At 44.3% G+C, this 27,954-nt stretch overlaps 1 protein-coding gene across 3 annotated transcripts in view; it reads left to right on the plus strand.

Moving 5' to 3' along the window:
• The window catches only part of CRYZL1 (crystallin zeta like 1), a 138,860-nt gene that overhangs the window by 95,536 nt on the left and 15,370 nt on the right, over positions 1–27,954 (plus strand). For all 3 annotated transcript variants that reach the window (XM_029603541.1, XM_029603543.1, XM_029603542.1), the window contains 4 exons: positions 3,158–3,291; positions 3,750–3,861; positions 12,327–12,347; positions 15,173–15,271. In XM_029603541.1, the coding sequence (XP_029459401.1) occupies positions 3,158–3,291; positions 3,750–3,861; positions 12,327–12,347; positions 15,173–15,271 (366 nt within the window). The remainder of the gene's footprint in view (positions 1–3,157; positions 3,292–3,749; positions 3,862–12,326; positions 12,348–15,172; positions 15,272–27,954) is intronic.

Consider the following 27,954-nt stretch of genomic DNA (forward strand, 5'->3'; position numbering starts at 1 on the left):
GACAGAACAAAAGACATCAGAAACTATTCTCAGTTATTTCTTTCGACTCAAATGGGTCAAGACGTCCGGTTTCTAAACATATTATTACACTGTGGCTTTCTAAGTGCCTCTCCATTGCTTGCAATAAAGAAGGCTTATCCCTGTGAGGCCTTTTCCAGGCACACAGAAATAAGAGTCATGGCTGGCTTAGCCCAACTGGGATTGGACTTGATGGAAGATATATGCAAAGTGGCTACTTCACTGCCTATTACTGTCTGAACTCAGATTCCAGGAAAGACAGCAAATTTAGCAAGGTGGGTCTCCAAAATCTTTTGAAGTCGTCTTAAACTTTCTCTTTTTGATAACTCCTACTCATGATCACCCACAATGAGTCATCTGGAAAGAGGAAACTGAGAATGCTGGGGACAACCCCCCAGATGTGTCTGATTTTCCTGCTTGTCCATAGAGAAAAAATAAGTTGCTTACCTGTAACAGTTCTCCGTCACATATATCCTCCTATCTACCTTTTGGAGTTATCATTTTCCTCTTCTATTAGCTATCTTTCCTCTCAGGCCAATTCAGTAAAGTCCACGGGAGAGCGGACGAATGCCCGCTCTCCCGGCGCGCGCACCGGCCCCTCACTGGTGCGCTCGATTCAGTATTCAAATTGGGTGGTGCGGTAGAAACGGGGAAAAGGAGGCGCTAGGGACACTAGCGCGTCCCTAGCGCCTCCTTTTAGCCCGGAGCGGCGGCTGTCAGCGGGTTTGACAGCCGACGCTCAATTTTGCCGGCGTCGGTTCTCGAGCCCGCTGACAGCCACGGGCTCGGAAACCGGACGCCGGCAAAATTGAGCGTCCGGTTTTCGGCCCGACAGCTGCGGGCTGAATTCAAATTTATTTTTTTTAAACTTTTTTTTACTCTTCGGGACCTCCGACTTAATATCGCCATGATATTAAGTCAGAGGGTGCACAGAAAAGCAGTTTTTACTGCTTTTCTGTGCACTTTCCCGGTGCTGGAAGAAATTAGCGCCTACCTTTGGGTTGGCACTAATTTCTGAAAGTAAAATGTGCGGCTTGGCCGCACATTTTACTTTCTGTATCCCACGCGCATACCTAATAGGCCATCAACATGCGTTTGCATGTTGAGGGCACTATTAGGTGCCGCGGGTTGGACACGCGTTTTCCTCCCCTTACTGAATAAGAGGTAAGGGAAAAAGCGCGTCCAAGAGCAGGCTAACAGTGCGCTCCGTCGGAGCGCATTGTACTAGTATCGTCCTGTCTGTAAGCTATGCTGTTGACAACTGAGGACACTTCATATTGTTACTGGCATGTACAGCATACCACACGTGCTCAGTGTGGCAAAGTTTTCACTTTAAAGCCAGGGCACCTCTGTCCTTTGGACTGTTTGACATTGCCAAGTTGTTTGGCTGAGTTGTCTTGCTCTCCATGGAGAACAATCATTACAGGTGAGCAACCTATTTTTTTAGTTAGTTCACACCTGGTATCCCTCCCTTTCTTTGTCACACCACAAAGCTGTGGTCCAAAAATCCCATCTCTTAGGGCCCCTTTAGGTAAGTAGCTGGACTAAAGGATTTTCTTTGAAAGATTTGGGGAAAGTACAAGTAGGCGTTTGGTATCTTCAGTCTTGTTGGAGTGAGGTATCTTCTTTATAGCAAAAATGCAAGACAGGGACTTTACAATAATAGGTTCATATATGTGGAACATCTTCCAAAGTACCTTTAGATTAGGGCATGACATAACAGGTTTTCATCATGATCTAAAAACCTGGCTATTTACGTAGGCTTTTAATATTATAGATTAATGGCTACTGTTGGAGGTCAAGATCATGCAGTCATTGCACTGATTGTCCATATTTAGGAGAATCCAATTTAAGATTTTGAACTTGATCTAGTGTGCCCTAAGTGGAGATATATCTGTGTGAGCTCTTTGCTAAATATTTATAAGCCTCCACGAGCATTAAGATCAGTAGAACGAAATCTTCTCGATGTACTTACCAATCTGTCAGGCCTGTTTGGCTGAGACTCCAGAGAGAACATTCTTTGCTGGACCACAATTGTGGAATGCCCTGCCTAATAAGATTAGAGCAAATTAAGCGCTTTTTATCATTCAGAAAGCTTACAATTAATTGAGTAGCAGAGTGATGAGTGTTGAAGCAATGCTGTATTGTGCTGGCTATGGGTGGATGTTGGTTGTTTAAGTAATTGCAGTTTGTGATGAATCTGTATGTCTGCAATCAGCAGAACATGTGAAACACTGTGTTGGGAATGTAAGAAGCAAGTTGCAGCTTACGGTGTTGCAGGAAAGGGCACAGCAGAGGAAGACCAGTGGGGGACAGACCATGCGCCAAACAAGTTTCTGGATCCGAAAAGCACCTTATGGTCTTCATGGGACCAGAGGGTATAGAGAGACTTGCTGGGGACCTTGACACCACATCTGATGTACCTGAGGAGATAGCAGATAAGGCTTGTCACCTCTGACAAATGTCTATTCAAATTAAGATTTTTAAAAGCATTTACACACACAAAAGGGCGTTTTGAAAATTGTCCCAAGGGTTGTGCTTGTAAAAGTATGTGCAGAAGTGATTTCACACATACTTTAAAAAGATATCCCCAGGGCAGGGAAACCATTTACTTGCATACTTTTGATTTTCTAAAATATACATATAAATGTATGCGTATGCATTTACACCTGCTCCCAAGTAGGTGTAGATAGGAGTATGTATATCACACATACCCGCTAATTTTCAAAGGGGACTTATGTGAGCAAGTCTGCTTAGAAAATTAGGGCTGAAGTCCTAGGGGCACTTTCTACACACAAACTTCATTCTTATGTGGGCTGCCCTCCCTATGCGAAGAAAGTGCCATGTAACGGCCTTAGTACAATATTGAGTCGTTTCAAACAGTCATGTCTAAGTATCTATGAAATTTAGTGAATCTGCTCTTAACTGAGCTAACTGTGCTTTGTCTGTGTAGTGCCTAGTGTTCACAATGTTTTATGCTTTAATTTTCTACAACAAAGGATCCAATAAGAATTTAGAGAATGTAATAGGAGGTGCTTAAGTTTATCTTGCAATTATTGCTTACCGCTCCTGGATTTATTTAGATGAAGTCTCTGTGTTATAGTCAGAATCATCTTGCTTATTTTGGTTTGTTTTGTAGTTCATAAGCCGGGGAAGATCTCCTGGGTTGAAGCAGCGGGAACCATTCGAGATGGATTACGTGCATACACTGCCTTTCATTACCTTTCCCATTTGTCTCCTGGGAAAACAGTGCTAGTACTAGATGGAGCCAGTGTAGGTATCCAGTCTATACAGTAACTCTATCTGAGAGAAAGAAAAGGGGGGTGTGGGGGCTGGTTTCTTCACCTGCCTTCAGTTTGCTGAAGCTTTTACGAGTGGGAACGAAGCCACTCTCCAACTTATGCAGCCACGGCTAATTGGCATTTGTTGGCTTCTATCAATTGGGGCACTTGTCTTATCATTGTTTTATACCCACCCCATTGCTTAACGGCCTTGGAGTCGCAATTTCCACAGCTATGAAGCCTAGAGCAGAACAGTGGCGGGCAGACCACGGTTGTGAGTCGCCAAGAAGACCAGAATAAGTAGCATGGTGAACTCTCCACCAGTGCCACCCCAATGCTTTACCCGGGTCACTTGTAGATGTTAGCCTGCTCAAAAATCCCTTCAGCACATCAAAAAATGCATTTCTTTAATGTAAACATTACAGATGTTACTATGGTCTTTTTCTGCAGCCATTTGGTACAATAGCTATTCAGTTAGCACATTACAGAGGAGCCAAAGTAATTTCTACAGCATATAGTGCTGAAGATAAGCAGTACCTAGAGAAGCTTTGGCCTGCGGTAGGTAAGTTACAGTTCTTTGTACTGAACAATGGAGAAAAATATATATCTGTTGAACAGTATATCTATTGTTATCCTTTTAGTGGATATTAGGTGTGTGTGTGTTTATGCATATATGTAATATTTATTTATTTATTTATTTATTTATTAGCTTTTGTATACCGACATTCGTGGGTACATCATGCCGGTTTACAATATAACTGAAGGAGGAAATACAAAAAACGAGGGTGGGGGGAGGGGTGCAGCTAGGAAGAGAGAAGGAGCGAGAGAAGAGAGGGAAAAAGAAGAAGAGGAGAATAGGAACAGTACCTGATGGAAAAAACAACCAAAGAACATAATATGTAACATTGCAAATTATACACTCAAAAAGGGACTGTGTATATCATTAAACACTGTGGATAACATTATGCACTCCAAAAAGCAATATAATCAACAATATACATTATCTTTAACTAGTACATACAGAAGACACTATATATGACATTACAAATTATAAGTTCAGAAAGGCAACTATATATAGTCTAGCAGGGGTTGCTATTGGGAAGGTAGTATCTAAGGACAGGGGAAAGGGGTATATAACGGGTATAAAAGGGGGTAAATAAGGAGGTGCAGAGATATGAGAGACAAATTGGAGTACAATTAAAGGAATAAAGGGAAGGCTTATAAGTATAGGGAATGACAGAGCTCTTTCTCTGAAGGAGTAGAGAGAACTCTGGGACAAAGATATGAAAAGGCACAAATCTGGGGCTGGGTATAAAAGAATAGCAGAGGCCTTGAATATCCCTCAGACCATGGTTAAGACCATTATTAAGAAGTAGAAGGTGTATGGCACCCCAAGACCCTGCCTAGATCAAGCTGTCCCTTAAAATTGGATAACTGAGCAAGAAGGAGACCGATAAGCTACAGGCTTCATTGGCCAAGACTGGTCAACATGTGTATATGACAATAAAATCCCAAGCATTCTACAAATCCGGTCTATATGGTACAGTGGCAAGAAGAAAGCCATTAGGTAAGAAAGCTGACCTTGATTCCTGTTTGAAGTGTGCAAAGGAACACTTAGGGGATACCATAGCAATGTGGCAAAAAGTTTTGTGGTCTAACAAAACTAAAATAGAACTTTTTGGATAAAATGCAACGCGTTATGTTTGCACATCACCCAGAGATCTCCATCCCTACAGTGAAATATGGTGGTGCCAACATCAGGTTACAGTGATGTTACTCATTGGCAGGGACTGGATCCCTTCTCAGGATAGAATGACCAATGACTTGAAAAACGTATAGAAAAGTTGTAACGATACTGGCTGCTAGGTGCCCTCCTTGCCAGCGGGGTCCCTCAGTGGGCCACACGCAATCCTGCTCTAGCCTCTGTCTTGAAGAATGCATGACACAGTAAGGCCAACCTTATAAAACCCTCCCTCACTCTTAGCTCCGGGCCTCTTCATCGAGTCACCCTTGCTTTGGCCATCATTGTGCTACCTTGCCTTTTTTTTTTTTGCTCTGTTTGGGTCTCCCGGTGGCCCTGCTTGCCTGTGTGTACCGAGCCTTGTTCTTGCTCTGTTTGGGTCTTCTGGAAGCACTTCTTATCTTTCTGTACTGTGCCTTATTCTTCTCTTTGGGCCTCCCGATGGCCTAGCTGGCCTTTGTGTTCCTTGCATTGCTCTTGCTCTAGGCCTCCTGGTGGTCTATTCTGTCTCTGTGGTCCTTACCTTTACCATTGTCTGTCTAGGCTATCTGGTAGCCTATCTAGCCCGTCTGTTTCCTGTCTTGCCCTTGTCCTGTTTAGGCCTCCTGGTGGCCTATTCTGTCTCTGTGGTCCTTGCCTTTACCATTGTCTGTCTAGGCTATCTGGTAGCCTATCTAGCCCGTCTGTTTCCTGTCTTGCCCTTGTCCTGTTTAGGCCTCCTGGTGGCCTATTCTGTCTCTGTGGTCCTTGCCTTTACCATTGTCTGTCTGGGCTATCTGGTAGCCTATCTAGCCCGTCTGTTACTTGTCTTGCCCTTGTCCTGTTTAGGCCTCCTGGTGGCCTACCCGGTCTATGCATGCCCTTTCCTTGCACTGCTGTCCCAGTTTTGCTCTTGTCTTTCTTTGTTCCTGCCTGTGTATCTTACCTTGTTCTTTGCTTTCCCTAGGCCCCTCAGTGGCCGTCTTGCCCATTTTGTTCCTCTTGCCTTGCTCTTCCTTTACATTTAGTGTGACTTCCTGCCACAGACCCTTGCCTGTTCTATGACTCCACTTGAGCTCTGCCAGCCCTGATCCCTGCCTGTTCTACAACTCTGCCTGAGCGCTGCCTTATTCTGGCCTGAGAAGTTCTGCCAGTCACCAGAACCTGTGGGCACAGTCCAAGGGGGAGGTAGCCAGACAGGCAGAAGACCCTCGAGTCCTGTACTGCTCCTGTGTGGGGATTACCTGCAACTGGCCCTGCCCAGCCCTGACAAAAATCCTTGAGGAAAACCTGCTGCCCTCTGCAAAAAAGCTGAAACTGGGATAGAAGTTCACCTTTCAGCATGACAATGGCCCCAGAACACACAGAAAAGCTACACCGGAGTGACTATGCAACAAAAAGGTAAATATCCTGGAGTGGCCCAGTCAGAGCCCCGACCTTAATCTTATCGAAAATCTGTGAAGTGACTTGAAGATTGCTGTCTTTCCGTGCTCTCCAGGGAGCTTGACGGAGCTTGAATAGTTTTGTGAAGAAGAATGGTCTGATATTGACAAATTGAGACCTATCCCAACAGACTCGCAGCTGAAATTACTGCCAAAGGTGCTTCCACTAAGTATTGACTCGGGGGGGAGGGGTTCAGACTTATCCAGTTGTTTTTTTTTATATGTATATGCTTTGCTCCTCAATAAAACATTTTCCCTGTACGTACCCGGATCAGTCCAGACACCTGGGTTTTGCCTCCCCCTTCAGCAGATGGAGACAGAGAAGTTTTAAACAAACAACCAAGGTGTCTCCAGCAGATGGTGGAGGTGCAAAACCCACAGTCTCTTCTGATTACCTGATTATCAAAAAAAAAAAAAAAAGATTGGGAGTCAGGAATTTTAAGTTTATCAAATTAGGGGATTGTGTTCTTTTAATTTTTTTGTAGGTAAAAAAAAAAAAAAAAAGGACAGGAGGAGAACGGTAGCTCGCCGACAGAAGGTCTGTCAGCCTCCAAGGGTTTGCCAGGTCCTGAGGGGACCATCCTCCTGGTCGAGGCAGCTGCTGCTAAGGGTTGAGGGCCCTGTAACAGTTTGAAAGCAGCACTAGGGTGATACCGGGGAGCCCGGCTCACTCACCCCAGCAGGAGCAGGAGCTGCTCCAGAACCAGGGACAGCGATCAGGCAAGTTTGAACTTCCAGGAAAAAAAACATTTTTCTGTCTTTACTGCGCCGTCTCTTGTACTTTGTGTGTTTCCCGCCGAGCTGCGCCGCTGTTTTCGCCGTGTTGGTTAACTTTGATTTTTGCCGGACCGAGCATGCCCCGGGGTTCTTCCTGCCGCACATAGGCCTCTGTTCTGACTGCTTGCAGGGCGGCGAAGGACCCTCTGTTTCGCCTCGGGAGGGTCGGATTCGAGCCCCGCGGCTCCAGACGAGTTGCACAGGATCAGCTGAGCCATTCCCGCCGAGCGTGGGAATGGCAGCCATTTTGGGATCACTTCAGGCAGCCGCACGGAACGCGGTGGGGGAGGGAATTTTACCCCTTCGCTCTCTCCGCAGCAAACACCTTCTGGAGGGGGGAGGGTGCTTCGGGTCCAGTCGACCAGTGGCTCTGGAGGCGCTACAATTGATGACCTGGGCGGGAACAGCACCTCGTCAGCATTGCGGCATCTCACATTGCCAGGGTAGACAACATGCAGGCAGACTTCCTCAGTCATCACCATCTAGATCCCAGGGAATGGGAATTGTCCGACGAGGCGTTTCAATTAATCTGCGACACGTGGGGCATGCCTTGCATGGATCTGATGGCCACATTCAAGAATACCAAGGCTCCACGCTTCTACAGTCATCGAAGGGAGACAGGCGTCGATGCCCTGGTTCTTCCCTGGCCAGCGAACATCTTGCTGTACGTGTTTCCTCCATGGCCTCTGATAGGCAAGGTGATCCGGAGGATAGAGCTCCATCCGGCAGAGGTGATCCTAGTGGCTCCAGAGTGGCCGAGACATCCTTGGTTTGCGGATCTGCTCAATCTGACCGCCGCGGAGCCACTGCGGTTTCGGGAGTCTGTGGCTCTTCTTCAGCAGGGGTCCGTCTGTTTGGAAGAGGCGGATCACTTTGTCTAGCGGCATGGCTTTTGAAAGGCAACAGTTAAAGAACAAAGGTTATTCTTTTTTTTTTTTTTTTTTAATATTTATTCTTTATTGAATTTTTCAAATATATAAAGTAAGATACAACTTACAACGGAAAAGAGATATAGCCACTACAGTTATATACATATCCATGTATAATATCACTATACCTGGCCTAATCTTACAAAAGAAATTGAGGAGGTGAATTCATAGGAGTAAATATAGGTAACTCAATTTAAGAAAATATCAGCTGTCTTATAGTGTCTTTAATATATAAACTAGATCCCACTTAGTGTGTCCTAAGAGATATTACAGTTACAACCCTAGCATTAACAAAAGACTTAAGTTGTTCTGGGTAAAAGAACACAAAACATTCATCTCCTTTTTTCACAATGCACTTACTTGGATATCTTAAAACAAAAGAATATCCTAAACTTTTAACTTGTGCTCTCATTAGTAAGAATTCCCTTCTCCTTTGCTGCGTTAAGCGAGCAAGGTCCGGGTAAATTCTTACCTCTGCTCCATAAAAGGGAGAAGAGATATTCTTAAAGAAATTTCTCATAACGATACCTATATCTTGCACATTGATAAAGGTAACCAAAAGAGTTGCTCGATCATACAATTCTAATGATGAATCCTCTAGGTATCCAGTCAAATTATTCATAATCTCAACCTGTTTTGAGGTAGAAGGTTTAACCAATTGTGGGGTATTAAGGAAAGTTTGCTTCAAGATACAGGGTAACCCCTGTTCATTCAGCTTTAAATTTTCAAGGAAATATTTTTTCAAAGTCATCTCTATTGGCTGACCCACAATTCTAGGAAAATTAGTAAATCTAAGGTTAAGGTGTTTAGAATAATTCTCAAGATATTCTATTCTACGAGAAGCTGATGTAACATCTTTTAGTAATTTTAATTGAACAGAAGTATTATTTTCACATACAGCTTCAATCTTGTTCAATCTGGGTTCTATATTTTCTAATTTTTCTTCTATTTTCTCAACCTTTTTATTCAAGATACCCACATTTGCATTGGTCTCAAAAAGAGCTTTACTTAAGCCTGCTACTAAGTCCCATAATGAATCAAGTGTCACTACTGCCGGTTTTGTTGGAATCACAAAATGAGTTGTTATACCCATTCGATCAGCTGGACATTCACCCACTGACCCCAGCGTTCCTTTTCTCTCTCCAACTCCTTGATCAGGAGTAGATGTAGATATAGCAGCTGTGTTACCAACTACTTCACCTCTCACGGTGCATTCAGGAGATTCAAGTAGGCTAGGGTGTTCACTTCCGAACTCCACCCTTGTCGGTTCCGTTAATGCCCCTTCGGCTTTTAACTCACCGACAGTTTCGGAGGAATCAGTTGGGGACATCATTATTAGGCGCCGGGGATCAGGAGGGGACAGAGTCACATCCCCAGACGGCGATAGAGCTCCTATCTCTAAAGCCGTAGCGGGGTTAGTCTCCTCTCTTGAAGACACTAACACCGGAGTATAAGTTGTTATTAAACGTTGAGTGGAATTAGAGGGAGTAATAGGAGGGTGGACCCGAACTCTCCCTTTTCTTTTTGGAGGCATGCTTACTTCAGCAAATATTTACATTCAAGTTTTACTCACTGCGTTGCAGCTGTATAACCTCCTCTTGAGAACAAAGGTTATTCTGATGCGGTAGTGGCTACGTTGTTGCGCTCGCACAAAGCATCTACTTCTCTGCCTTATGTCAGAGTCTGGAAGGTTTTTGAGGCATGGTGTGTGATTCACTCGGTAATTCCTATGTGAGCGTCAGTATCGGACATCCTGGGTTTTCTTCAAGCCGGCCTTTCTAAAGGTCTCTCCTGTAGTTCACTTCACGTACAGGTTGCGGCGCTTGGTTGTCTTCGAGGTAAGATCTAGAGGGCAGCGTTGGCATTAAATCCTGATGTTGCTCGTTTTCTTCAAGAAGTAAAGTACTTACTGCCGCTGCTACATTACCCGTGTCCTTCCTGGAACCTCAGTTTGGTCCTCTTGGCTTTGTGCTTCGCCTTTTGAGCCTATAAAGTGGTAGATGCTGAAGGATCTCACGCTGAAAGTAGTGTTCTTGGTAGCGATTTCTTCGGCACATCCTGTGTCAGAGTTACAGGCGTTGTCGTGCAGAGAACCTTTTTTGAGGTTTTCAGATTCAGGGGTTTCCTTACGGACGGTTCCTTCCTTTCTTCCAAAGGTAGTGTCGTCCTTTCATTTGAATCAGTCAATCGATCTCCCCTCCTTTTCAGATTTGGACTGATCGGATCCGGTTGCTAAAGATTTAAGGAAACTGGATGTCTGCAGGGCTCTGCTGTGATATCTGGAGGTTACGAATCCTTTTCGTGTATCAGACCATCTCTTTGTTTTGTGGAGTGGTCCAAAGCGAGGTAATATGGCCTCAAAAACTACAATAGCTCGTTGGCTGAAGGAAGCTATTGGTTCTGCGTATTTACTACATGGTAAGACAGTACCAGTGGGACTTCGTGCTCACTCTACATGGTCACAAGCTGTTTCATGGGCAGAATGTCATCAAGTTTTGCCACAGGAAATCTGCAGGGCGGCTACTTGGAAGTCTTTACACACTTTTGCGAAGCATTACAGATTGAATGTTCGAGCTCCGGATTCCGGGGGATTTGGAGAAGGAGTGCTCCGAGTGGGCCTCTCTGGCTCCCACCCTAGGTAAGTTAGCTCTGGTACATCCCAGTGTCTGGACTGATCCGGATTCGTACAGGGAAAGGAAAATTAGTTCTTACTTTATTATTTTCGTTCCTGTAGTACCACGGATCAGCCCAGAGCCCGGCCACTGCTGTGTACTCAAAAATAACAGAGTCCGCTCGCGCAATTCTTTTCTTGGTATTAGTATTGCATTTCCTTATTCGCTTGTTCTCCTGGTTCAGCGGGTCCTGTTCCCCGTTGGGGGTTTGACTGAGCCTTATTACATTGGGGATGGTAGTTAAAAGTAGTTAGCTGTACATAGTTGGTTATTATTCCATTCTGCTTTGGCATTGAGTAAGACTGAGGCACTGTGGGTGGCATCTTGGCATATATGCAAGGGTTGTTTGTTTAAAACTTCTCTGTCTCCATCTGCTGGAGGGGAGACAAAACCCAGTTGTCTGGACTGATCCGTGGTACTACAGGAACAAAAATTATCAGGTAAGAACTAATTTTCCTTTTTTCCTGAAAGGTGTGGAGTGTTAGAGTAGGAAAAAATTAATTTTAAATATATGCAAGTCTGAACATTTGTCACATTTTGTTGTGTCAGTGCGTCAAAGGGGTATCGACTTTCCATGGTGTGTGTGTGTGAGATTGGTGAGTAAGAACACCTACACACAGCGTAAGAACACCTAAAAGCGTAATTGCTTACTTTTTATTTTTATTATAACTAAGTATTAATTTAAGAGAAGGACAGTATAAAAAGTATATGATTATCCTAGTAATCATACAAATGGAAATTCCAATCCACTTCCCACATAGAGTATATTATTTTAACCGAAAAATTTATTGGCACCCTCTAGATAATTCATAAACCAAACCAGACTTATTTACGTGCCTAATTGTAAACCGTTGTGATGGTGCATTACTAAACGAAGGTATAGAAAACCTTTTAAATAAATAAATAAAAGTTCAAATAAACTGCTCTCTTAGGAGAAACCAGCAGTCATTTTTTTTTTTTTTGTGTGTGCATTTTAGCTCATGCCTTTTTTTCATTGTAGCTCAACGTGAGTTACATTTGGGTACTGGAGGTATTTTCCCTGTCCCCAGAGGGCTCACATTCTAAGTTTGTATCTGAGGCAATGGAAGGTGAAGTGACTTGCCCAAGGTCATAAGGAGCCGCAGTGAACCCTGGCTTCTCTGGTTCTCGGCCCACTGCTCCAATCAGTAGACTGCTCCTTCACTCCATGTTTATAGTCAACAGTTAACAAGCTGGTATCATCATACCACTGTTTTCTCTGTCTTTCAGGCTAGTTCATAAGGAAAATAGTTTGACATTTTTGTTTTTATACTAGAAAAATACTGTACCTTTCAGAAAGGTATAATGGTTTCAAAAAATAATATTTTCCTCAGCATTCAGTTTTGGAAGATACATTTATGTTCTCCAATGAATTAATTTAATATTAGAGGCTGATATTTTGCTGTTTGTGTTTGTAAATCAATACTATTTCCTTTTCAAAGTCCTTTGCTATTTTCTCCTTTCACTAGGCATCAGACAGCCACTAGTTGGTAAGTATACATTTTAGTTTTTATATTTTTTCTGTTTGCTGAATAATCTTAAATTGTAGCTTGTTGAAAAGATATATTGATATTTCCAGGATTAGCAATCAATCTCTTTTTTAAACAGGCCTGAATCTAATCATTTAACAGATTGAAACCATCCATATACCACAAGGGAGAGGTTATCCATATGAGTACAGACCAATCCTTCACATGAATTTTATAATTATCTACTCAGACTCAAATTTTATGACATTAAATCTGAAGAGAGGCCACAGACATAATCCTTCTACATGTGGAAGTTATTTTTTTTTTCAATTTCTAATATTGCATGTAAGACCACCTTCTGCACCATTTTGCTCTGAAGCTTAAGGATGAAGAACACAAGGAATGATCAAATGCTTTCCAGTTCAGATTCAATAGAAAAATATACACAAAGGGACCTTTGTGGCAGGAGGGAGGGAGTGAGAAGATCATGTGACAGCGCAGTGGGCAGGCACAAAATGGGCAGACTCGGGAGTTGAGGGCAAATAGTCCTTTTCTGCTGACATCTCTGTTTCTGTTCATTTTAATCAAAGTTACAGGAATCTGTTCAAAACACATTGCACGTTAGCAATTGAGCCTTCATTTACAGAAGATACAAGTTTGAGCAAATGAATGTGAGATAAATCATGTGATACCTAAACATCCAGGATGAATTTAGTGTTCTCCTTTTTCCTATGAAGAACTGTACTACCGATGAATATACTTAAGGCGAACGAACCAAAATATTTCCTATTCACTAAGGGGTAGATTTTTTTTAAAACGTGCGGGTGTCTGTGTGCGCGCGGTTCCCATGCGTGTCTGCACATGTTATAACAGAATGTTAGGAATTATTAGGAAGGGAATGGTTAATAAAACGGAAAATGTCATAATGCTTCTGTATCGCTCCATGGTGAGACCGCACCTTGAATACTGTGTACAATTCTGGTCACCACATCTCAAAAAAGATATAGTTGCGATGGAGAAGATACAGAGAAGGGCAACCAAAATGATAAAGGGGATGGAACAGCTCCCCTATGAGGAAAGGCTGAAGAGGTTAGGGCTGTTCAGCTTGGAGAAGAGACGGCTGAGGGAGAGATATGATAGAGGTCTTTAAGATCATGAGAGGTCTTGAACGGGTAAATGTGAATCAGTTATTTACACTTTCGGATAATAGAAGGACTAGGGGGCATTCCATGAATATAGCAAGTAGCACATTTAAGAATAATCGGTGAAAATTCTTTCACTCAACGCACAATTAAGCTCTGGAATTTGTTGCCAGAGGATGTGGTTAGTGCAGTTAGTGTAGCTGGGTTCAAAAAGGTTTTGGATAAGTTCTTGGAGAAGTCCATTAGCTGCTATTAATCAAGTTTACTTAGGGAATAGCCACTGCTATTAATTGCATCAATAGCATAGGATCTTCTTGGTGTTTGGGTAATTGCCAGGTTCTTGTGGCATGGTTTGGCCTCTGTTGGAAACAAGATGCTGAGCTTGATGGACCCTTGGTCTGACCCAGCTTGGCAAGTTCTTATGTGCTTATGTGCATGTTGTAAAATGCGAATTCCGCATGCACATGCACACCGAATTTGAATTTCTGCATGCACATGTGCGGGTGGGTGGCCTCCACGTACGCAGGGGGTGTGTATTTTAAAAGAATTGCGAGGCGACGCGATCAGGCCTTTGCCCAGTTCCCTCCCAGTCTGCTCCTTAAACCTATCCTTCCTCCCTCTTCCCCTCTCCTCCCCGACTCCTATAGTTGCAATGGAGAAGGTACAGAGAAAGGCGACCAAAATGATAAAGGGGATGGAACAGTTCCCCTATGAGGAAAGACTAAAGAGGTTAGGACTGTTCAGCTTGGAGAAGAGACGGCTGAGGGGGGATATGATAGAGGTATTTAAAATCATGAGAGGTCTAGAACGGGTAAATGTGAATCAGTTATTTACACTTTCAGATAATAGGACTACGGGGCACTCTATGAAGTTAGCATGTGGCACATTTAAAACTAATCAGAGAAAAATGTTTTTCACGCAACGCACAATTAAGCTCTGGAATTTGTTGCCAGGGTATGTGGTTAGTGCAGTTAGTGTAGCTCGGTTTAAAAAAGGTTTGGATAAGTTCTTGGAGAAGAAGTTTATTACCTGCTATTAATCAAGTTGACTTAGAAAATAGCCACTGCTATTACTGGCATCAGTAGCATGGGATAGTGTTTGGGTATTTGCCAGGTACTTGTAGCCTGGATTGGCCACTGTTGGAAACAGGATGCTGGGCTTGATGGACCCTTGGTCTGACCCAGCATGGCATGTTCTTATGGTCTTACCTACCCTAACTATCCCCAAATGTTTTGTTTTATACTTACTGCTCCTCCGAAACAGAACTAAAGTCTGCGCACTGGCAGCAGGCCGGCGCTCAGTTCCTCGGGGCAGCTTCTCATGGGGCTGACCCAGCCCACCCCTGGCCTGCCCCTTTCTTCAGGCCCGGCACTTCTGCGCATATCGGGAGTTACGCATGTGGCTGGGCCTCTTCTAAAATGCACTCAGCGCATGCAGGGCCCGGCCATACGTGTAACCCCAGGATTTTATGCATGCCGGCGATTTAAAATTCGGGCTTAATCTTACTTTGAAATTTTTCTGTGCATAGATATTTCATCTAGCTGTTTTGTTTCTTAAATGGGAATGTTCAGATTGCAATTCTTCCTCTCTCCAAGCATTTATGTGCCTATTACGAATTTTGGGGAATAGAAACAGTTTACTTATGTTCTGCATTCTCAAGGTTTTTTTGTGCATAGTGTAATGTAAACTTCCTGTCTCATGCAGCTCGGGTAATAGATGTTTCTAGTGGAAAAGTTGACCTTGCAGAAAGTTGCTTGGAGGAAACAGGTGGCCTAGGCGTGGACATTGTTCTCGATGCAGGAGGTAGGTTATTGCCGCAATAGGTTTTACTGTGTGGTATTGAAAGAAACTGCATTAACTTCCAAGTATCTACATGTCTAATTTTTTTTACACTCATCTCTGGTTTTCTCATTTTATGTCTTAAAAGCTTGTTCGTACAACTTTTTAAAAATTGTGTGCACCTTTTTAAATATGGCAGAAACTAGTATAAAGTAGGGATCCAAGAGGCAAATGGACTGGAACAGAGGAAAGAGGGTGTAATTTGTTCCTGTTTCATTACACTTTAAATATGGGAACAAAGTAGAAAGACTCAATTTTATATTGTTTCAGTATTTTATTTATTTTAAAAAATATATATTCCACATGTCCAAAAAGATGTTCATAATAGATCACAAAATTACATACATAACCACATAAAACCAAACCTTACATAACAGATGTACAACAACACAACCTGGTCTAATTGGCCAAGACACAAACTTATATATATATATATATATATATAATTATAAATAAAAATTTCTGATTTACTTCCTGAGCAATGGGAGATTTACTACTGTCTGAAAAAATAAAAAATATTAGGGAGCATTATGAATCGTGAACAACAGACCATTAATTACATCTCTAAACAATAAGTAATCGGTTCCCCACACAGTCACAAGGCAGTGAATTCCATAGTAAAGGCCCAACAACCATGAATTCCCTCTGGGAATTCCCGGGGGATAGCCAATAGGGCCTTCCCACAGGAACGGAGCAGATGGAAAGTCATGCAAGGTGCCAAGTGGTGTTTAAGTTCATGAAGTCAGCCTCCATAAATGGCCTTATGAATTAACATTAGAACCTTAAATGGACACATGAGAAGACAGGTAGGCAATTGAAATCTACCTTGGGAGTGTTCCTATCTCGAAGGGGATATGGTGAAAGAAACAGTTGAGGAAACTAATTTAGCTAGACCCAAATATTAGAGATCATGAGGTTTGTACAAGCTAGGGGTGGAAGAGAACTGGACTGCAAAAATGAATGTGATACCAGTACTAAATGAAATTCATTTGGTGGTAGTACCAGAAATTTATGAAGTGGTTGCCCAATCACTGTACCTAATGCTTCCATAATCAAAATAAGACAAATTCCTTGGGACTATTGGCAGATGTATGAAGTCCTGTATTTGAAGGGTATCTAAATCAGAACCAAGAAACCATAGATCAATTAGCTTTTGAATTCCAGGACACATACTGAAAGCCAAATCTCATTGGCTGACTTAAGATGAACTGTTTGAAATTTTTTTTTATTCTCTCTAGTTCCGAGAGTTGTGTAAAGGCAGATTTTTATTTCAACACAAAGTTATGCATTTCCAATCCAAATGAATATATAATTGGAAAACATCAGGTTCTGCAAGCAAAGACTTCATAAGGCCAAAATTGTATTCTTTCTCTTCATCCAGTCAGATCAAGGCCAAACCAGTGGGATATGCATGCTAGCCAGCAGATGAAGACAGAGAACAGGCTCACTGATAACACTCCCTATATATCTCCGAGCTGACACCAGCCTGCCAGTATTCTGTTTCCAGCAGATGGTACTGTTGCTTCCGTCGGTCCTCGACGGCTTCACCCCGTTTGCCTCACCTTATTCACGGCTCTTCCCGCTTTCCTGGGCAAGATGGATACTGCCGCGTCTACAAGCCGACCTCTCTGGCATCCCCGAAACGGCTATGGTGCAGCCTCCCGCCATTGCTCCTTCCAGGTACCTACTAGGGTGCGCGCGCGCAACCCACATCTTTGTACCACACTTGGTGCGAACCTCGCGGGCATTCCCTCATTCTGACGTCACGCCATCCGGGTATATTACCTTCACTCATTTGCTAGCTCCCCGAGTTAGCAAGGACTCGAATCCGTTCTTGTCTATGCTACTCTGCCGCTTCCATGCTGCCTCAGGAAGCTCTCTCTCTCTCTGCCTTCGGGGTAACTGCTAACCTGGGTACCCGCTCCTCGGGGGCCCTCTGCTTTATTTCAGGTGCCTTACAGGGAACAGGTACTCGCTCCTCGAGGGCCTGCTCTCCCTGCCTCGGTGCCTGTACCTTCTACAACAGACCTGGTGGAATCGTATATCAACAGCAAACACCTAGTGAGTACTCTAACTCTGTCTATCTCATCCATGGTATCTCCTCGCTGGGAGACCTGCTGCGGAACCTCCTGATGTCATCAAGGAGAGAAGGGCTTCTTCTGCCGAGGTCCCTGAGACTACAACTACTAGACTGCCTCACTACTGCAACGTCTGGTGGTTCTCTTCAAGCTGTTTAATAAAAGAACTCGTGTTTGTGTAGTACGAGTCTAGCTCAGTGTTGTGGCTCCTCACGGGGCTCCTCCCCATGGGCATGGTCACCTTCACAGCACCCAAGGATCCACAAACACACATAATTGCAACAGATTGCTAACTCCATGGATCCGGCTCAGTTCACTGCGTTGCAGGCCATTCCAGGCCTGGCCCAGCAGATCTCCGAACAGCAGACTGCGCTGGAGGGACTGACCACTGCATCTAATCTACTGCACACACAGATGAACTCTCCTTCCACGTCAGGTAAAGAAGCTAAACCGTCTGAGGTGACGGTCAAGACTATTGTGCCTCTTGCAGCTCCCACCCGCTTCTCGGGAGAAGTCTGGAAATGCAGAGACTTCATTAACCAGTGCTGCATGCACTTTGCATTACAGCCTATGCCAAGACCACCTATATCCTGTCGTATCTAGATGGATGAGCATTGTCTTGGGCCTCTTTGCTGTGGGAGCGCGAGGATCCGATTCTTCATGACCTTCAAGGATTTCTCAAACTCTTTAAGTCAGTTTTCAATGATCCTGCCCGGTATACCATTGCAGGTTCTTCTTTAGTTCACCTGAAACAAGGGAACAAACCACTAGCTGACTTCACTATAGAATTCAAGACACTGGCGTCTGAATTATCCTGGGACCCAAGATGCCTGAAGACCCTCTTCTTTGAAGGACTGAACTCCCGCCTGGAAGACGAACTCGCCGCTCATGAAATGCCTGAGTCCTTGGCTGAACTAGTGAAATTGGCAACAGGGATCGATTGCCAACTTCGCTATAAGGTTTAAGAGACAAGACTTCCAGGAGACCCTTTCTGGGTAAAGTTCGAGTCAAGTCCACACCCAGGCCTGTTCCTTCGGTCCCAGCAGCCAGCGAAGAAGAACCTTATGCAGTTAGGCCGCAGCCCCCTGACATCAAAAGAGAGAAGAATGTGGAAGAAATTAGGGCTGTATATGTACTGTGGACAAGCTGGTCATGCTGTCCAAACTTGCCCTATATGTCCGGGAAACTGGCAGACCTAAGTCCTGCGGGAGGACTCTTCTTAGGTCTCACCACTCCTTCTCCTCCGCTCTCTCTTCCATTATCTTTGGACTCCGGAGCAGGAGGCAATTTCATTCTACGATTAGTGGAGCACCTACGGATCCCCACTTCCACTATGAAGCCTCCACTACTTCTTTCATCCATCCATTGAGAGCCATTACCGGGTGAAGCAACACTACGCACCAAACCAGTGTGTCTATGGACGGTGCCTTCCATTCTGAGACCATCTCCTTCTTTGTTTTAGAGAAGGCCATGCACCCTATAGTACTGGGATTACCTTGGCTGCAGCAGCATATGCCTCAGTTCAATTGGGCTACACTAGAACTGTCAAGATGGGGTCCAGACTGCCATAATAAATGCCTGAAGGAGGTAGCTCCGTTACCCTGTATGCCTACCATCCCAGTAATGCCGGGGTTGCCGCCTCAATATGCATCTTTCCAAGATGTCTTTTCAAAAGAAGCTGCAGATGTACTTCTGCCTCACAGACCTTATGACTGCGCTATTAATCCGAAGCCTAATAAGGAGCCACCCAAGGGTAGAGTATACCCCCTGTCTGTGGCAGAAAATAAAGCCATGTCTGAATATATTCAGGAAAACCTCCAAAAAGGCTTCATAAGACCATTCAAGTCCCCTGCTGACGCAGGCTTTTTCTTTGTGGGCAAAAAGGACGGTACACTATGTCCATGTATAGATTACAGAGACCTCAACGAAATAACAATAAAAGATTGCTATCCTCTGCCTCTGATATCAGAGCTATTTGACAGACTACAAGGAGCTCAAATCTTTTCCAAACTGGATCTGAAAGGAGCCTACAATTTACTTCGCATTTGAGCTGGTGATGAGTGGAAGACGGCCTTCAACACTTGGGACGGCCACTTTGAATATCTAGTGATGCCCTTCGGCCTGTGCAATACCCCGGCTGTCTTTCAAAATTTCATGAACGACATTTTCCGGGATCTCCTCTATAAGTGTGTTATTTACTTGGACAACATCTTGATTTTCTCTCAAGATGACCACTCATCTGGAGGATGTTAAGAGAGTACTACAGAGGCTCCGTGAGAACCATCTCTACGCCTAGCTATCCAAATGTGAATGTCACAGTCAGTGCCTTTCTTAGGCTACATCGTCTCCAATCAAGGCTTTCAAATGGATCCTCAGAAGCTGGAGAGTATCCAGAAATGGGCACAACCGACCGGGTTAAAAGCTCTCAGACGCTTCTTAGGTTTTACCAACTATTACAGGACTTTCATCAAGAATTACTCTTCACTTACAGTGTCGCTTACAGCTATGACGGAGAAAGGTGCCAATGTTGCTAATTGATCTCCAGAGGCTATAGCTGCATTCCAGAAACTAAAAGATGCCTTTTCAAGCAAGCTGTGTCTTCGACACCCAGATCCCTCCAAGACTTTCATCATGGAGGTCAATGCTTCAGACGTTGGCGTAGGGGCCGTATTAAGCCAGGTTGGTGATTCAAAGGTTCCACAACCATGCTCATTCTTCTCCCATCGCTTCTCTCCTGCAGAGAAAAATTACGGAAAAGGAGACAAGGAGCTTCTGGCTATTAAGATGGCATTTGAAGAATGGCACCCTTGGCTCAAAGGAGCGCAACATCAAGTAATGGTCTTCACAGACCATAAGAATCTGGAGTACCTCCGCCATGCACAGTGCCTGAATCATAGACAAGCGAGTTGGTCTCTGTTTTTCAACAGATTCAACTTTGTGCTCAAGTACCGCCCTGGAGATAAGAATATCAGAGCTGATGCTCTAGCTCGCTCATTCCTCTCCGAGGACATTACAGAGGATCCGCAACACATCATTGACCCAGAGAAGGTCATATTGGCAGCTACCCACTCAGTACCTGCAGGAAAGACCATCGTACCCAAGAACCTCAGAAAGAAGTTATTGGCTTGGGCACACGACTCTAAACTTTCAGGACACCCTGGCCAACGTAGAACCCTGTCTAAACTTCAGACCTATTATTGGTGGCCCACCATGAAGGAAGACACATTCTCCTATGTCACTTCCTGCATAACCTGCGCTAAACAAAAGATGCCGCCGGGTCGTCCATGGGGTCTACTTCAATCCTTGCCAGTGCCAGAAGAACCATGGACACATTGCCACAGACTTCATGGTCTATTTACCATCTTCAGGAGGAAACGACACCATTTGGGTAACCGTAGATCGGTTCTCAAAGATGGCTCATTTTGTGGCTCTCCCAGGCTTACCCACCGCCATGGAGCTCACTAAGCTATTCATTATGTACATCTTCCGCCTGCATGGCTTGCCTAAGCACATAGTCTCCGATCGAGGAGCCCAGTTCACGGCTAACTTCTGGAAGGCACTATGTAAGAAGTTCGATATTTCCCTCAACTTCACATCGGCATATCATCCTCAATCCAACAGGCAAATAGAGAGGATGAACAGAACACTCAAGCAGTTCATTCGTGCCTACGTGAACACTCACCAGAATGATTGGCATGAACTGTTGCCCTGGGCAGAATATGCCATGAATTCTCATCCAGCAACATCCACTGGATCAACACTATTCGAAGTGGTCTACGGACGACTACCACTTCAGTTATCAGTGTCATCCCCGGCAGCTCAATCTACTGCCAAAGATATCCAACAACTTTGGACTCAGACAAAAGAGATGCTTGTTAAAGCAGGACTTCAAGCAAAGAAAGGATACGATGCTCATCACTGCAAGGCTCCAGACTTTAAGCCTGGTGATAGTCTGGCTTTCCACGAAGCACTTAAGACTTAAACTTTCTTCAGCTTGCTTCGCTCCGCGTTTCATTGGACCATTTCCCATTCTCCGATGACTGGGCAATCTCACCTACAGTCTGAAGCTACCATCTACTTTAAAGATCCACAATGCATTCCATGTCTCACTATTGAAGCCATTGATCCTTAGTGAGTTCTCCAAAAAGATACCTGTAGATGCAGAAAAAGACATCGAATATAAAGTAGACGCAGTTCTCGATGTGAGAAGACGAGGCAGAGTATGGGAATACCTCCTGTCATGGGATGGGTATAGCCCTGAAGAAAACTCTTGGACACCAATGTCTAATATCCTGGATAAAGAGATGCTACAGGACTTTCATCACTTGCATCCCCAAAAACCAAGACCTGGTAGGAAACAGCGTGGATGCCATTTGAAGGGGGGTACTGTTGCATCAGTTGGTCCTCGACGGCTTCACCCTGTTTGCCTCACCTAATTCATGACTCCTCCCGCTTACCTGGGCAAGATGGCTACCGCTGCGTCTACAAGCTGACCTCTCTGGCCTCCCCGGAACGGCTATGGTACAGCCTCCTGCCATTGCTCCTCCCAGGTACCTACTAGGGTGCGCGCGCGCAACCCACGTCTTTGTACCACACTTGGCGTGAACCTCGAGGGCGTTCCCTCATGGGGACGTCACGCCATCCGGGTATATTACATTCACTCATTTGCTAGCTCCCCAAATTAGCAAGGACTCTAATCCGTTCTTGTCTACGCTACTCTGCCGCTTCCATGCTGCCTCAGGAAGCTCTCTCTCTCTCTGCCTTCGGGGTATATGCTAACCTGGGTACTCGCTCCTCGAGGGCCTCCTCTCCCTGCCTGTTGATATGCGATTCCACAGTATCTCCTCGTTGGGAGACCTGCTGCGGAACCTCCTGACGTCATCAAGGAGAGAAGGGTTCCCTCTGCCGAGATCCCTGAAACAGCAACTACTAGACTGCCTCACTACTGCCACCTCTGGTGGTTCTCTTCAAGCTATTTATTTATTTATTTAATTATAAAATTTATTTATTAATAATAAAAGAACTCTTGTGTTTGTGTAGTACGAGTCTAGCCTAGTGCTGGGGCTCCTCCCCGTGGGCGTGGTCACTTCCACAGCACCCAAGGATCCACAAACACACATAATTACAACAGGTACCACAGTTTTCTCCTCTTAAGGCTATTCCTTAAGGTTGCTCATAGAAATGATGGCAGAAGAAGACCAAATGGCTCATCCAGTCTGCCCAGTAAGCTTTCACACTTTTTTTTTTCCTCATACTTATCTGTTACTCTTGGCCCTTATTAGTAATTTTTTGGTTCTAGTTACCTTCCACCCCCGCCATTGATGTAGAGAGCAGTGCTGGAGCTGCATCTAAGTGAAGTATCTAGCTTAATTGGTTAGGGGTAGTAACTGCCGCAATAAGCAAGCTACTCCCACGCTTATTTGTTTACCCAGCCTGTGCCATTCAATCCTTTTTGGTTGATGTCTGAATATAAATCCTCTTTTCTTTATTCCCCACTGCCGTTGAAGCAGTGAGTTGCACTGGATATATATTCCAAGTGAAGTATCAGGCTTAATTGATTCAGGGTAGTAACTGCCGTAAAAAGCAAGCTACATCCATAATTATTTGTTTACCCAGACTATGTAATTCAGACCTTGTTGGATGTTGCCTGAATATAAATCCTCTTTTCCTCTTTCCCCCCTGCTGTTGAAGCAGAGAGCTATGCTGGATATGCATTGAAAGTGAAGTATCAGACTTATTTGGTTTGGGGTACTAACCGCCGCAACAAGCAAGCTACTCCCCCGCTTTTTTGTGAATGCAAATCCTTTTTTCCACATTTCCTCTTGCCATTGAAGCATAGAGCAATGTTGGAATCGCATTAACAGTGAGTATGTTTATTGAATAAGGGTATTTATCTCCAGGTAGTAGCTGTCATTCCCGCAAGCCACCCTCATGCCTCTTCTCTTCATTCATATCCTCTAGACCAGGGGTCAGGAACCTTTTTGGCTGAGAGAGCCATAAACGCCACATATTTTAAAATGTAATTCCATGAGAGCCATACAATATGTTTAAAACTAAATACAAGTAAATGTGTGCATTTTATGTAAGGTCACACTTTTAAAGTACAATAAGTCTCTGAAAATATTTCACCAGGCCTTAAGACACCAATACATCTCCTATTAGGAAAACGGACCAAGTCAGGCTGCTATAGAGTCCTACACAGAAACTACACGCCAGCAGAAAACCTCACCTGAATCACGTGCTGTCCCTCACCTAACATAGAATAAAGAGACCAAAACGCATAACAAGAAGCATGCAGAAAAAACTGAATTGGAAACTGCAACAAGCCAGAGTCTCTGTATGCAGTGTAACAAAGGAAAAAAGAAACATCACCCATCCTTATAAAACAAATCAAGAAATATAAAATCATCAGCAGTAAAACTGTACCAACAAAAAGAACATATTTCGAAACAGCTGATGAGTGGAATATCCAATAATTAAAAACTCATATAAAACATTTCCAGATACCAACAAAATATTTCAAAATAGCAGACACAAAGACCCAGTAATGAAAAATAATAAGGATACAAAAATTTTTTTGCTCTGCATACCTGGGAACGTTTGATATCCAGGTGTCCTGAGATTGTTCTGAATTAGCAGGAGGTGGGGTGGTTTGCTTGGAACTCTCCTCTCTCAGTCACATACCAGCGCTCTCTCTCACACTGGCTCTCAATGACACACCTATACACACATGCTCTCAGTACTCACATATACACATGTTTTTTCTCTCTCACTTATAGGCTCTTAATTACATATTTACACACATGCTGTCTATCTTTTCACGCTTACACACACACACAGGCACATAAATACATGCTGTCTTTTTCTCTCACACACAGACTCTCATTCACATGCTTACAAACATGTCCTCTCTTTCTCTCATTTACACACAGGCTCTCAATCACATACTCACATGCTCCCTCACCTAAATCAGCTCTCAGTCACACACAGACACACATGGTCTCTCTCTTACTTATACACACAGGCTCTTAATCATACATACACATGATTTCTCTCACACACAAAGGATCTCAATCATACACACATACTCTTTCACACAAACAGGTTTTCAATCACAAACTTACACATACAGGTTCCCAGTGGTAAACTTACATTCATGCTCTCTCTCTCTCACAGGCAGGCTCTCAATCACAGACATACTCTCTTTCACATGTACAGGCTCTCAATCATTCACATACATGCAATCTCTCACACACACACACAGAGGGCCCCCCCCCCCCGCGGCCTGGAAGAGGAAGTGGAGAGTATCGGGTGCGTGCGCGGCAAGAAGAGGCCACGCTAGTGCGCTTGGCATCGGCCCGAAGAAAAGAAGACTGCAGCGCGGCTCGGAGGAAAATGAAGAGCTTCAACCACGGCCGATGGGACTTCACCTCCGCGAGGGCTGCGGCAGCAGCAGCCTCCTCCCAACGCTAACCTCCTTCATTTTCAGCCCTCGCGGAGGAGGAGTCCCATCAGCCGCGGTTGAAGCTCTTCTTTATTTTCCTCCGAGCCGCGCTGCAGTCTTCTTTTCGTCGGACCGACGCTGACCACACTAGCATGGTCTCTTCTTCCCGCGCACGCACCCGATACTCTCCACTTCCTCTTCCGGGCCGTGGGGGGGGGGGGGGGCGGGAAGAAGAGAGCATGCCGGTGCCGCTGACTCCAGCTGTCCTGCCGCGTTCCTCCCGGGCTGACAGCATTTTAAACCCGGGTGGAGGAGGACCGGGGAGCAGCTGGGTCAGCGGGAAAGTGTGGCGACACTTGTCTGCGGCCAGATGCAGCCCTCAAAAGAGCCATATCTGGCTCGCAAGCCATGGGTTCCCAACCCCTGCTCTAGACTTTATGGATCCACAGTATTTATCCCATGCCCCTTTGAAATCCTTCACAGTTTTGGTCTTCACCACTTCCTCCGGAAGGGCGTTCTAGGCATCCACCACCCTCTCAGTGAAGAAATATTTCCTGACATTGGTTCTGAGTCTTCCTCCCTGGAGTTTCAAATCATGACCCCTGGTTCTGCTGATTTTTTTCCAACTGAAAAGGTTTGTCATTGTCTTTCAGATACTTGAAAGGTTTTAATGATCTAAAGTCTGTACCATATCACCTCTGCTCCTCCTTTCCTCCAGGGTGTACATATTTAGATTCTTCAATCTCTCCTCATAAGTCATTCGATGAAGACACTCCACCTTTTTGGTCGCCCTTCTCTGGACCGCATCCATCCTATCTCTGTCCATTCGGAGATACGCTCTTCAGAACTGAGCACAGTACTCCAAGTGAGGCCTCACTAAGGACCTGTACAAGGGGATAATCACTTCCCTTTTCTTACTTGATATTCCTCTCTCTATGCAGCCCAGCATTCTTCTGGTTTTAGCCATCGCCTTGTTACATTGTTTCGCCGACTTCAGATCATTAGACACCATCACCCCAAGGTCTCTCTCCTGCTCCGTGCACATCAGCCCTTCACCCCCCATTGAATGCATTTCTTTTGGATTTCCACACCCCATATGCATGACTCTGCACTTCTTGGCATTGAATCTCAGCTACCATATCTTCGACCACTCTTCCAGCTTCCTTAGATCCCGTCTCATTCTCTCCACTCCTTCCGGCGTGTCCACTCTATTGCAGATCTTAGTGTCATCCGCAAAAAGACAAACCTTACCTTCTATCCCGTCTGCAATGTCGCTCACAAAGATATTGAACAGGACCGGTCCCAACACCGATCCTTGCGGCACTCCACTTAACACCGCTCTCTCTTCAGAGTAAGTTCTATTTACCATCACACATTGTCTTCTGTCCGTCAACCAGTTTGCAATCCAGGCCACCACCTCGGCACTCACTCCTAAGCTTCTCATTTTATTCACCAGCCTCCTGTGCGGGACCGTATCAAAAGCTTTGCTAAAATCTCATGTTGAAGACTGTCTTCCTAGTCACTATTTGTTCAGCTTGGAGGGTATCTGAGCACTGTTTTGTATGGAGCTTTTCTTACTGATTCCAAAGAAATGTGTCCAGATTCATACAGTTCCCTCCTTCCTTCTGAAAGTCGTTTCAGGTTTTCAGTTGAATCAGTCAGCCTCTTTGCCTTCATTTAACAGGCAGATGGATTCTGAGGACTGTTCGCTCCTTCTTCTCTTGGACATGAGATATTTTAAAATATGTCTCCTCAAGGTCACTAGCGCCTTCAGGTGCTCTGTTTATCTTTGTTCTGCAGGTGGAATGCGGAAGAGGGAGGCAGCCTCTAGGTCTACAATAGTGCGCTGGATTAAAGAGGTAATTACAGCAGTCTATGCAAATTCCATTTCTCCCTTGCCTAATTTCACAAGGCAGTTTCTTGGGTGGAGTTGTTTGGTCTTGCCCTTGGAAACCTGTAAAGCAGCAACATGGTCATTTTTTTGCATACCTTTCCTAAGCATTACCACATGGATGTTAGAGTTCATGGGAAGGCCTCGTTCGCCTCTGTGATGTTGCGAGGGACTAGGGCAGCATCCTGCTCTGAGAAAGTAGCATGGGTATATCTGACTTATCTGGCCTGATCTGACTGGATGACGAGGAAGGTGAAATTATTTCTTACCTGAAAATTTCCTTTCCTTTAATACAGTTAGGCCAGGCCAGGGACCTCCCTGTGCTGCCATTGTTTTGGAAGGTTTATACACTGTGCCTTGCAGGGGGATTTGTTTGTAGGCATGTAAGCAGAGTTGAGAACCAGAATAAATTTATAAACTTCACTGCAGGTTAGTTATTTTTGGTTTACTGTTGCCATTCTCCCTTTGTTTCTGCTTCCTTATTCTTCTGGAAGTCCACTGGTTAAAAAAAAAAATTCACTTTAACCAATAATATGGTTGATAGTTGATAGTATAGAACTTGTCCACAATTAGCTTGTTACAAGAATGCTGTCAGACTAGGGTCAGCAGGGAGGTATAATGAGGAGTGACCTCATCGAGCCTGTTGATTTCTGTCTCCATCTGCTGGTTGGCATGTATAACCCACTGGTCTGGTCTGACTGTATTAAAGGAAAGGAAATTATCAGGTAAGAAGTAATTTCACCATGTTTGTCTATTGATACTGAGACCGAGCTGTAATAAATAATGGGAGCTTTAAAGCACCCATTTCCTCTTATGCAGTGCGTATATTTCCAAAATACCAATGGCGAGTCTAATACTCTCCCTTTATCAGTTCAAAATGTGACTGTTAAGGCATTGTTCTTCAGTAAATAATCTTGCTCTCTGGATCAGCCATGTTAGGATGAGCATCACAAATGGATCCTGGTTAGTTTGTAGTGTGTTGAGGGGGTGGGTAAGGGGGATTGTGTAAGGTTATTTGCTAGTATGAACCTAGTAGAGCCAGAATATCTGAGGTAATTTGTGAACCTCCTTACTAACAGGGATGCAAGGGAGCAACTAAAAGAAATGTGAAAGTAATGATGTCTACAAAACATTTGTAATTGACATGGGAAGCATTATTTATTTATTTTTTTATTTAGAGAATTTTATATACCGACAGCCGTTTGCACATCGTATCGGTTTACATATAAATTAT

Source organism: Rhinatrema bivittatum, chromosome 5 (assembly GCF_901001135.1).
Source record: "Rhinatrema bivittatum chromosome 5, aRhiBiv1.1, whole genome shotgun sequence".
Lineage (NCBI taxonomy): Eukaryota > Metazoa > Chordata > Amphibia > Gymnophiona > Rhinatrematidae > Rhinatrema > Rhinatrema bivittatum.